The 12,087-nt window shown below is 43.0% G+C and overlaps 1 protein-coding gene across 1 annotated transcript in view; it reads right to left on the bottom strand.

The window, feature by feature from the left end:
• The window catches only part of LOC132261438 (uncharacterized), a 173,850-nt gene extending 163,156 nt beyond the window's left edge, over positions 1 to 10,694 (bottom strand). Inside the window, exon 1 of the mRNA XM_059760255.1 lies at positions 10,036 to 10,694. Coding sequence (XP_059616238.1) covers positions 10,036 to 10,188 — 153 coding nt within the window. The 5' untranslated portion in view covers positions 10,189 to 10,694. The remainder of the gene's footprint in view (positions 1 to 10,035) is intronic.
• Between the last annotated feature and the right edge of the window lie 1,393 nt (positions 10,695 to 12,087).

The raw sequence follows: 12,087 nt of genomic DNA, 5'->3' as shown, positions 1-12,087 counted from the left end.
GAAGGAAATTGATTTCCGAGAAGACGAAGCAAGCGATTGACACGCAACCCCTTTTCTGCCTCATTTGCATCCCCAGTGACACCGCAGGCGAGCATCCGCCTTGACCCGGAGGGCTGAAGGTGAGCCCATTTGCAAATTCATGGTGTGACGGGCGGGCGGGGAAAAAATGCGGGAAAAGGTGTGCAATTTGCGAGGTGGATGAGGGAAAACATCGTCTGTGTCTGGCAGTTGCCAACGAGCGGGAAAGGGGCGACTCGTGTGGGGCGCTCTCATGGAAAATTCCCTCAGTTGGGGCGCAATCCGCTTCATCGCAGACGAATATTTACCCAAAACTTGTACTTGAGGCTCTCCTTATATTGTGTAACTGCGGGAAGATTGTAACTCCGCCATTGACTGTGGTCTCGAGGGTGGTTTAAATATGAGGGAAGTTTTGAGGGAGGAAAGCTCACACAACTGCGCTGGAAAATCTATTTAGTCGCTGAGGTGTTTGTGAGGAAAAGTTGAGCTCAATCTCTCTCTCTCTGCTCTTCTCATCTGCATCGCATCATATTAATTCAGCGTCCACAGATTGAATGGGCGACGACGCTTCTTCAGGACGACACCGGGATGTGTTGTGTCAAGTGGGGGAAAGTTGCAAAGGACTCGAGAGTTGACCTGTGAGAGGTGAGCTTCATCACTCATCTCCACATCGTCCTGGCAAGAGAGGAGCGACAGAAATTCGGACATATAGCCGTCATCTTGATGGAAAAGTGCATCAACAACAGCCATCGCATGTGGGAATTAATTTCCCCCACGTTCAGCTGCCAGAACAACGCTGAAAAACGCCTCGAACATTCCGATATCATGTCACGTAGTTCGTCAATCAAGTCGTGTGTGTCTCAGGACAAATAAATCATTTTAGTGGTGCACCTATTAAACTCCTACTTACAATAAAAATTTCCTGTTCCACCGCATTATGCTCTGCGCCATTCATGGCAACAGCGATGGGAGTGAATGAGAAGCGGGTATTAATAAATTTATTATGCACAAGAGTGGATAAAATGCCATTAAATTACTTGTACATGGAGATCTCTATCGAGCACTGCATTGGACAAGACAACAGCCAGGGCTGGAATGAGCCTTAAACCTTCCGCAAACACCGCACTTTTGCGTACGAGATTTTACTTTCGTGGAAAATCATCCTCTAAAAACCGCGCGTCTTCCCAAAATCTCCACCCAAATTCTCTCTTTCTCTCTCTCAAATTTAAATATAATATTACGTATTCACAAATTGTATCATTTTTAGGCCGAACAAGACGAGGGAAAAACCGGCGAACAAGAGAAAAGAAAAGTGTATCCATCACAGAAGGGAGAGAAGATGAAGCACGGAAAAAAAATTATTAATGTGCATGATATAAATATGAATAATATCAAGGTAAGGAGAATGATGGCAGAAGAGAAAAAAGAATGTAATTCTTCACACGTTTGATGACAAATTTTTATTCGCCCTTTCCACTCTCTTCCTGGCGGCAATCTTGCCCACTTTGCATACGAAATTCACACAAACACATTGAGAATGGGGAGTTTGTCAGTCGCGCTTCTGGCTGAAACATAATGTTTATGCATATTAAAAATTCTGACAACACCCAACTGAGCTCGAGATGCAACAATTCTTTATTATTAACCCCATATGCGATGGTTATATATTCACTCCTTTCCATCACAGCCGATCCTTGTCTCCTTCAAACACTCTCTTCGTCTCTGCGGTTGATTCACTGAACTGATAAGGATTCCCAGAGTGTCCTCGTTTTTCTCTGGCTCCCTCTTCTCTCGGGCAAATCTCCTTCTCTCTATACTCAATTTATTAGGTGGGCTCCGGAGGTTGTCCCCTGCTTTTTCTGCTCTCTCCCACTCGACACACTCCCCATCCCTTCGCCCAGCACCCCGAGGAAGACTGCTGTCTACCTGGAGAGCTGCTGAGTGAATTATATGCCGCCTAAACTCTTCCCGCAGTACATGGTCAAAAAAGAACCCTCTCTTGCTTTTTTTTTGTCTCCGCAGTCAACAATGGAAGCCTATGTACGCACATTTGAGCCTTGCGACTCCCTCTTGGCCGCCGGCAGAGACGTTAGAAGGAGAGAAAGAGAAGAGCCACACACATATATATATATTGTAAAATATGAAAATAATGGAAGAAACACACGATAGAATTTTTATAGCAATTCACATAATACGCTCTGTCGACCTATTCCTCAATTTATTCATCCCCAAGGGGTAAACATGTGGCGCAATCACGGTTCACTGAGAACGCAATCTTCGCAATCCCAAACGCAATCCGCAATCCCTAGTGTAAAAACGCAATCTTTGGGCGCAATCCACAATCTTTGGGCACAATCCGCAATCTTTTGGCACAATCCGCAATCTTTTGGCGCAATCCGCAATCCTTAGTGTAAAATCGCAATCTTTGGGCGCAATCACCGCAATTCTAAGCGCAATCTTAAGCGCAATCCGCAATCCCTAAGAGTATTTCGCGGAATTTGGGTAGTTTTTCTCGGAATTTGGCACGTATTCAGATTGATTTACTATTTTTCCATGGCGTGATGAGCAAAAATGTGTTTTGTTCTTTGTGATATCTTACTAGTAATTCTCTGATCCAAGTAAGTCATTTTATTATTACTTTATACGGTCAATCACATAGGACGTAAAGGTATAAATTCTACAGTGATCTCGTAAAAAAAATGTTAAAATATTCTCATTTAGTGAATTCACTAACAAAATATATTTTTTTGGTTTAAACTTGGGTGTGAATTCCTTCAGATACCTGCTGTTCAAATGAGATTTCACGATAGGTATTTACTGGAATTATAAATATATGCAGATTGGCACTTTTACATTGCTTCGAGTCGATTTTCTACCTGAATTCCTTGAAACAAGGGCAGATTTTTACAGAGCAAAATGCAAAATTTTGAACCACGTTGAGTCGTTGGCAAATTTTTTTCGAACGCAGGGTATAAATTTTAAACATGTTTTTGATCTGCATTTATACAGTGTGGCAGAGAGAAGAAAATTATTATCATTGAAAATTTGATTGATAATAATTGCATTGGACTGGCTATTTTCTGGCCAGGTCACATTTGCAAGTATTAGTGTGAGTTCAAGCAACCCAAATAAACTTGGCCATTGAGAGAAAGTGTTGCAAAATGAATATAGGGATTATACATGGGTATTTCCCAAAGGATTCTCTGTCTCTGAAATTTTGCTAATTATTGTAACGAACTTTCTTCTTTCCTTAAACCAATGGTTATTACTTGAGAAAACGTTGAGTTGAACATTTCATCTGTCTATTCAGACTCTCAGAAATTAAAATAGCAATTCCATCTCGAGGTATCAAAAAGTGTTTAGAAAAAACTTCCAGATGACCAATTAACTACAGATGAGAAGGTTTTCATGAATGTCTTTGGTTCCGAAGTTGTCATCTCTGATCTAAGTCAATCTCTACCTGGATCTGCTTGAGGATCGTCTCTCGCTTTATTTTCATTTATCATCGCAAAATACAAATTTATTTAGGCAGTAAACATGCAATACTTGTGATGTTTCTACAACTGTAGGATATACGTATTTTTGGAAATTTCACGTCTCAAGGAAAAACAAAACAATTTTTTTTTAATATTTCTATGCACGTGGTTGACGAGTGAGTACAAAATTCTCAGAAAAACTACCCGAATTCTGGTCAAATTCCATTTAATACTCGAAATTAAGTCAAATGACCCGAAATATGACCCAAATTCCGCTGAATCGCAATCCCGCAATCCCAAACGCAATCCACAATCCCTGAAGTAAAATCGCAATCCAACGCGCAATCCGAAATCTTTAGGCGCAATCCGCAATCTTTTGGCACAATCCGCAATCTTTGGGCGCAATCCGCAATCTTTGGGCGCAATCCGCAATCTTTTGGCGCAATCACACAATCTTCGCAATCCGGGTTCACTCAGAGTGGCACATGTTTACCCCTTGTTCATCCCTCTTCCTCACTCATTCGTGGAGATTTACTGGCTCGCATATCACAAGGCATAGAGAGACGTTGGAGTAGAAAATTGCCCAGGAAATCCCTCAAAAATAAATCTCCCGCTTTGGGATTTTTCTACATAAATCCAACATTAATAAACAAACACAGGAAATTACCCTAATTCTCAGGTACACCATCATCTCTCTCTCTCTCTGCACGCAGAGTTTTTCGACTAGGATTCTCCGAGGGCAAAGCTCGACTTGCATAGACACTCATTCACTGTCAGCAAAATGAAGATCTTGGCCGTCTTTCTCACCCCCCACAAGCGCCGCATGAAAATTCATAAACATCCTCCAGTCACTTGTGCCTAAGGATGACGGCAGTAAACCACATAAGATTTCATTTTAGATAGATTTTCCTTCATGTCGCCTTTTCCAACTCCTCTTTTCCCCATGCGACGAACCGCGCCCACTCACTCTCTATGGCGGCTTTTCTCTCTGTGATGAGCCCCGAAGATGGGTGGAAAAAGTATTTTCTCCATGTCCTCTCGATAGACACGAGGAGCACACATTTATAAGAACATCAAGAGATAAGAGACAATAGGGCGATCTTGTAACATTCCAGTCAATGCCGTGACATATCAAGAGAATGTCATGCAGCACAAAAACTCGCCATTCTCCCTTCCTCCCTCCCCCTCAATGCCTGCCATAAGAAACTGAGCATCTTTTAGTGGAAAAGTTGAAAGAAAATCCCGTACTTGAGCATCTTACCTTTCGCCCTCCCCTCAACCCACTAAAAGGCATTGAAGCTCGCAAGACGGTAAGTTGAAAACTAAACTCGTTGACAACACGAAAGAGAGAGAGAAATGTATTTAAATGATTCTCCCTTGAAGACAAGCTTCAAGATCTCGTACAGCCATTTCAGCTCGCGCTCTTCGCATTGTTATTTTCACCCTATCTCGCATTCCCTTATTTTCTTCGCATTTCAAAGTGCGCCAATCTTGCAATTTGAATCCAAATCCATTCCTCAACACCTTTTTCCAGCAGCAGCATCACTTTTCCAAACCACCCTTTCGAGAGAGAGAGAGAGAAAGAGACTTCTTTTGAGTAATTTCATCGCAAATGAAACCAGTTTTCATTCCACTCCATGGATTTTCACCTCAACAATTGGAAGGAGATGTTACCCCCATCCAAATGCAGGGAAGGAGAGAAATTTCATCCATTATTTTATTGCAAAAATGAAGAGAGAGAGAGTGTGTGAAATGCTATGGAGAAGATCAATGCTTTCTATTTGCCCACCCTCATCGCTCTGTCTTGCTATTTCTTGCCTCTTGTCTTCTCTAATAAATACACAGCACAGAAGGGTGGATGAGTGTTTGAGAACCTGCTAACCCTATAAAGTTGAAGTGATATGTTTGGAGAATACCTATTGAAAAGGGGATAAGCATTTAACAGTGCCGAGAACCATGGACGATTCCCCAAAAGATAAGGTATGAAAATTGCAAGTTTTCGAGGAACAAAACATGGAAAACACACGCCACAAAGTGCCTCCCGTGTATATAATCTAGATCCATGAGATTTCTATCTAGCGATAGAGTGGCCATGCAAACATATCAACACAGAGATGATGCTCTATAATAGATATATCTCCAAAGCTCAGCCCATAATTTCACCTCGAATTACTAGAGTGTCTGTATTTGCAACAGTTTATTTTATGATAATTTAATTTACCACCTACTGTTCGCCTCTTCTCAACATGGTAACATGAATTTTCTGTCTCTCCATCATCACATATATTCATTCCAGACCATTCCAACTGTCCAAATTCGCTGTAAGACGCTGCAGAAATCGCCAAGGCTTCCGAAGGTGAACAGACTCGCGACGTTTCCCGCAAACACGCCGGATAATTGGCTATATGGAAACCTAGCCCTCATTTAACTATTCACCGATCCCGAATGCCCCGTGCTAATTTACGAGCATGAGATTTGCTGATTTCGCCTGAAATATTTCACAAAATCGCCTTCACCGCCGACAAACCTGCGTATAAGGCGCGCGAGAGTCGCGAAGAGACATAAAGTTAAACGCTGACAACAACTCAACATGAGTAAATGTTCAGATTCTTCATATTTCGCCTCAAATTCTCGCAGAGTAATTATGCAAATTGTGTATTCACATTGCTGGATGATTTGCACATTGTTAATTGCCCAAATTTGAGCATTCCATCGGCTGCACAGCGTCTCAAGTCAGCGTGATTGATCGAATCGCCGCCACTTATTAATAAATAATCGCGCACTACTGCATCTTGAGGATGCGGCAAGATGATTTCGGCGATCGAGATGTCGCGATAAGAGCGCGGAATATCACGTGAGGACAAAATGCTGGCTGATGAAACTCCCCTCGACTGGAAAACACTCTCAAAAGCGTCTCACACACACACTCAGTGTATTTGGGAGGGAAAAGAACAATATTGTGTTTCGGAGATCCGTTTTATAGGTCACTGAGCAAAACGTTTAACTTGTCTATTTTAGTACAATGAAATGTACTACCAGTCTTTGCCATTGTGGGACGCTTTCGAGAGTTTTCTCCCCTCTGAACAGATATGTGTATCTTATTTAAGAAATTTCTGCCCATGCTCCGCTATCTTGATTTATATGCCCTAATATATGCTTCATATAGTTTCAAATTGTCTTACATATTTGTGGAATCCCAGGCAATATATCGTCTCACACCCCCTAAAACCAAAAAAAACAGACAGAGAGAGAGAGAGAGAGATTCTGAGCCAAGAAGAGTGGGTGAAGGAAAACAAGAAACATCCCCAGCATTGGAGATGACTTTGATATGGTGGGATTGTTGGTACCAATTTTTCCACCCTCTTTGCGAATTTACAATATATAAAATTACTTTTATGGTGCACATTTTGTGTGTCACAAAAAATATACCCCAAAACATAGACAAGGACGCAGCAAAAGGAGGAAACTAAACCACGCGATGCCTTTCGATGGTAAAATCAAGTTAAGATGCCAGGAAGGGAGAATTTCGCACAAGGACGAGGCGCAAAAAGGAAACCCCATTGAGATCACAGCACCCACTTTCGCACTGCGCCCGCAAAAACTCTCTCTCTCTGTATTATTCCTTGTGAGACACGAGACAGTGGGAGATAAGAACCACCCACACTCCTTATCCCTGGCGAAGAAAAAAAACTTTGTGCTATGTGTTAAAGTTTTGTCGCTTTTCCCTTCGAATGTTCCTCTTGTTTTCCACTTGCCCCACATGTGCCTGTCCAATATTGTGCCCACATTCTGTTCTTTTACGTGTCTGCAGCAAATTCTCAAATGCGCCTTTCTTTGCAGGACACCGAAAACAGTGCCGGAAAGAATTCAAGATACATTCGGGGGTGTTCTAATGAAGAACAAGCATTCAGTTTCTGTCTCTGTGATGCAAGAATTTGAAATGAAAGCCCTCAAATGTCTTCAAGATCCGTCCGGATGAAATAGAAAAGCTCTAAGCCATTTGCCAAGATGCTCTTCTGCCACTAAAGTTCACTCATCCACTGTTAAACTTCTGCTGAATCTGGTGTTGTTATTCCAGGCAGAAATCTTTGCCGCCGGTGACATTTTCTAATTGAAGTCGCGTTGTCGACGCTTTTCCTTATGCAAAACTTCTCTTTCTTTGCGTCACATTCGCATGTCTTGGGGTGGAAAAATTGGAACAATGCGCCTCTTTGTCGTGATGTAATTTCTTAAATTGCAGAAATGTCACAAACAAGCAAGAGTTGAGATTCCCGCTCGCGCCCCGACAAGTCAAATGGGGATGTTTTGGTGGAGCATCCAAGGAAAAAAAACACGCGCCGAAGCACAACATTCAGCAATTATTCCGCCCAAGCATTCTCCCAGGAAGTTGTGCCACTTTCGTAAATTGTTTTTAATTTATCCCACCACGCAGAATTCATCCTCCCCAGTCGGTGGCCTTGGATAAATAAGGGATGGAGTGTTAACACCCCGCCGAAAAAGTTTCTCTTCGCCGTTTTCTTGCCCTCTCGACTCTGGGAGAGCTTTAGCGCCACTCCAGAGCTTTTTCCCACCCCCCCTAACAGCCTGTTCGCACAACTCAAACTTCGCAACATTAACATTTCTTAGCGCACACACACGAGCCCAGAATATATGAAGTTGAAATGGGATTTGTCATATTTTTTCTGCCTCCTATCTCTCTTGGTTATTATTTTTATCATGCCATATATAGAATACCATTTTCACAGAACGCTTCGACTCTTGCACACATTTCCGTCGATTCCCTGAGGCGGTATAAAAATTCAACAGACAGAATATTCACAAAGGAATTAATCATGAAAAATACTGCAAGGATGTTTCGTATTTGCTCAATTTTATTTCTTCTATCTCTCCACCATCCCACTTATGTTCTGTTCTCTCTCTCGCTCTCACTCAATGTGGAGTTTATATAGACTTTTTGGGGACGAGTGAATGAGAAGATGCCGTCACAAGGCGAACAGCATTCCTTTTTTTCGGTACACTCGCGTCCCACCGCTTCTTTCATCATTCTTTTCCCTCCTTGCGCGCATCCTTTGCCGGGTATTTTCATCCCTCAAACCACCCGAAAATCCTCCGTCATTTTCTGCATAGTAATTTTTGGTCTCACTGTACAGAATGGCTCAATCTAGAAGCTTGATAATCACCCAGGATAATCACCTTCTTATCAAGATTGTGCATCTTGTGCTTCACAGCATCACAATTGTGACAGAAATCACGGGAATTCCTCGAGAAAAAAAAGCTCAAAACACAGAAATTCACAACTTCCTAATTTCCACTAATAAAAAGTGGTGGAAAAACATCCGATTTTATCCACTCTGTGTTGCCGCAAATTCAAGAAAATGGATGAGTGGATACAGAAAATATCAACGGTGAGCATTGAGCAACAAGGAGAAAAAAAAACTAGATAAAAGATATACAATGGAAATCTCGCAAGAACCTTCACAATTCCATCCCTCAGCCAAGCATTTTTTTGTGTCTCTGCCATTTTCCCAAGTATGGAAAATACGAAATAATTGAAGGAGTGAAAGGAAGAAGACACAAAAGTCAGAGATTTCCACTTCAATACCGGCAGCTTTTTCGCTCTTTCATTCCATTGCGACTCCCGGTTTGTGTGTGGAGAAATTTCTCATGGAAGTCAACACGGAGATTTTGCCGGCACAATTGAGATTACGCCCAGACCACACACAAGATTTCGATTTGAAAAATCCAAGAACCACACATTTTCCGTATATTGACAAATTACAACAATTCCCTCGAGAAAGAGAGAAATCTTCGATGGAAAACGCGCACAACATCCAAAAATTTTTCACCACATAAAGTGCATCAAAAAGTCCGTGCAATCTCGGACTTTCATACAATAAATCGACTTGTGTGTGAATTGTGAGGATAAGAGAGAAGAGTCCAGATAAGCACGAAGAATGGAGAAAAGTTTCACCAACAGTCGTAATTTCAAGGAGTCGAAGAAGAAGAAGAATAAGAATGAAAACAGAACAATTTTCTATATACACACACACAGGACAACACAGGGGAGAAACATTTTACACTGCGGATCTCGGCTCTCTTGCCACGAACACGCGGAGATTTATGGGCATGTGACGACGGGGCAAGAGGAGAGGCGAACAAGGATAAGAAAAATACATAAAACACTATTTAGTTGATGCCACATTGAGAGTGAAAAAGTAACCATTCGAGAGACACCCGAGCGAGGAATACAATAGAAAATGGTATTTCTATTTCATGTACACCCAACATAAAATATCTGCTATACATATTGTTGAGCACACATAAATCTGCGACTGAGCATTTTTATGCAAATTCCCATCACACTTCTTCCCCAACGCGAAACCCACCCTGGGTCGCTGCTTTTCCGCGCAATTCCGCAAGGAAGTGACTCGGAAAAGCACACACTATATTTCCTCCAGCTGCACTCAGAGACTTTTCACCACTTCGCCGCGATAAGACACTTCGCGATAGGCCGGATTATTGAGTGTGTTGTCATTATTACCTTTTCCAGACATCCTTCGCGGCACTGCTGCACTCTGGACGGCGGCGCCGACTGCTCCGAGTGCAGGCCAGAGCTGGTCCTGGCCGCGGCCAGCGTGGCCAGCGAGCACAGGATCGTGATCCACAGGACACAATCACTAGACACCATTTTCATCTATGGCTATATCTCTCTCAATATCTCAGCAAACTCAAGATAAAACTCAAGAGATAGAAAACAGGAAAGAACCGAGAAGATGCTCAAACAAACACACCAGTGTAAATCATAAAACTATGCGCGATAAACATAGAACAAACTTCCAAACAAGTGTAATGGGCGGATAAGAAATTCCCAAAACAGATCGGCACAAACTCAAAAACTTCACCCCGAAATTTCTCTCAAAGGATTTTCTTCTCTTGTCCAAAACTTCTTCTTCAGTCACACTTCTTGGCGCTTGTCACACTCGCATTTGCCCGATTCGGCGAGTGATTAGATAATCGCACATTTGCGCCCGCAACTCAGCTCCACCACTGCGTTTGTGGAAATCGCTTGGCAGACCCGTGAAGGAGACTCACGACGTGACGACCGAATTCTGCGCTTGCAGCTCTATTGATTCTCTTACTCTTCGCGGGAGCACTTCACGATTTTCGAATGGCAGCGGCAGCACGACCTTCGCTTGCGAGAGCCTAAACTAAACTGTTGGCTGCGCGATTGAAACTGAAACCCAGTCGAGAGCTTCAGCCTCGGCGGACCTGCACTCCTCTCTGTCACTCCATCCCTATTGGATTTCCGAGCGAGACAGCTCTGCTCTGGCCATGCTTGCGCGACGGAGAGCACGAAGTTCCGCGCGAGTGTTTGAAAATGAGCGCGAAAGAGATGCCAAAGAAGAGCGCCATCAGCCGTCTCAGCAGTTCATCTCACGCAGAGCGAGATGGACAGCGTGTCACACTCGGAGAAAGTTCCCAAATGCGAGAATTCCCGTGTGGCAGAGAAAGATGTGCAGCGACGGGGTGAAAAGACGCGAAACAGACGACATTTTCCCCCCTCATTCTGACTCTGTCTGGCGCAGCAGCCTCCAGCGCTCGGGGTGAGACGCAAAAAAAAAGCGCAAATGGACAAAAACATCCCCGCTAGGACGAGAATGAGTGAGAGCGACAGCGCTGTGTATGAAGAGTTGAATTGAATTTGCATTAATTGAAGCTTCCCGAGCAATGAATGAACGAATGAATGGGAGACAATTTAAGGAACAGCAAAACTTGAGATTAATTAAACCTAAAATAATTATTCCTAATTAATAACACCATTCCATTAGGCATCCTTCAGGATGTGTGTGCTCAGGATGCCAGAGCCTCTCGTGCACCATAAATTACGGATTGTGTCACCCAACAGCATCGGCACACATATGGCCGCATTTGGGGGCGAGCCTGAGTTTTCAATCTCAATTCCTGTGACAAGATTGGGCGCAAGGAGGCACATTCGGGGGCATGATTAGAGTGCATGTCAATTAGTATCGATTGCCCATGAATGCGGAGAGCCGGAGTCCGTGGTAGGGAAATACCGCAAATTCCACTGTGATTTGTGCACAAGGTGAAGCTCCGCAGCCTCTCACCCTCGCACGCAGATAATTAATAATACAAGAATCTCCGCGCCGCGACCATCGTGACTCCCTCTCGGAAACAATAAAAGCTGCAGAATTGAGAGAATCTGTGCAAACGCTCGTATTACCACCGCGACTCCATTTGAATCCGAAGGTGCGTTTACGCCGCCAGAAGCCGCGAAGAGGTGAGAGATTCGCGAGAAGAGATGCGACTACACTGCTAGCAAGCGGACGCCAAAGCCCGTGACAAAGTGGTCAATGCAATATTGGAATGAATTGTGGCGCCTGGAATTCCAATTTCCATAGAAATTCTAAGGATTTCTGCGTTTTCTGCAATTCAGCAAAGCCACAATGAGCAGAGACACCTTTTTAAAGGAGAAAATAAACGGTCGTAATTATAATTATGTCTTGATTAACACTATATAATAAACAGTACGAAAATTGTAGGCTCCAAAGATTATCTAAGGAAGTTATGATAA

The sequence above is a fragment of the Phlebotomus argentipes genome, unplaced genomic scaffold (assembly GCF_947086385.1).
Source record: "Phlebotomus argentipes unplaced genomic scaffold, Phlebotomus argentipes genome assembly contig_15, whole genome shotgun sequence".
NCBI classification, from domain to species: Eukaryota; Metazoa; Arthropoda; class Insecta; order Diptera; family Psychodidae; genus Phlebotomus; species Phlebotomus argentipes.
The sequence above is the reverse complement of the archived record's forward strand: the minus strand, read 5'-3'. Positions and strand labels throughout refer to the sequence as shown.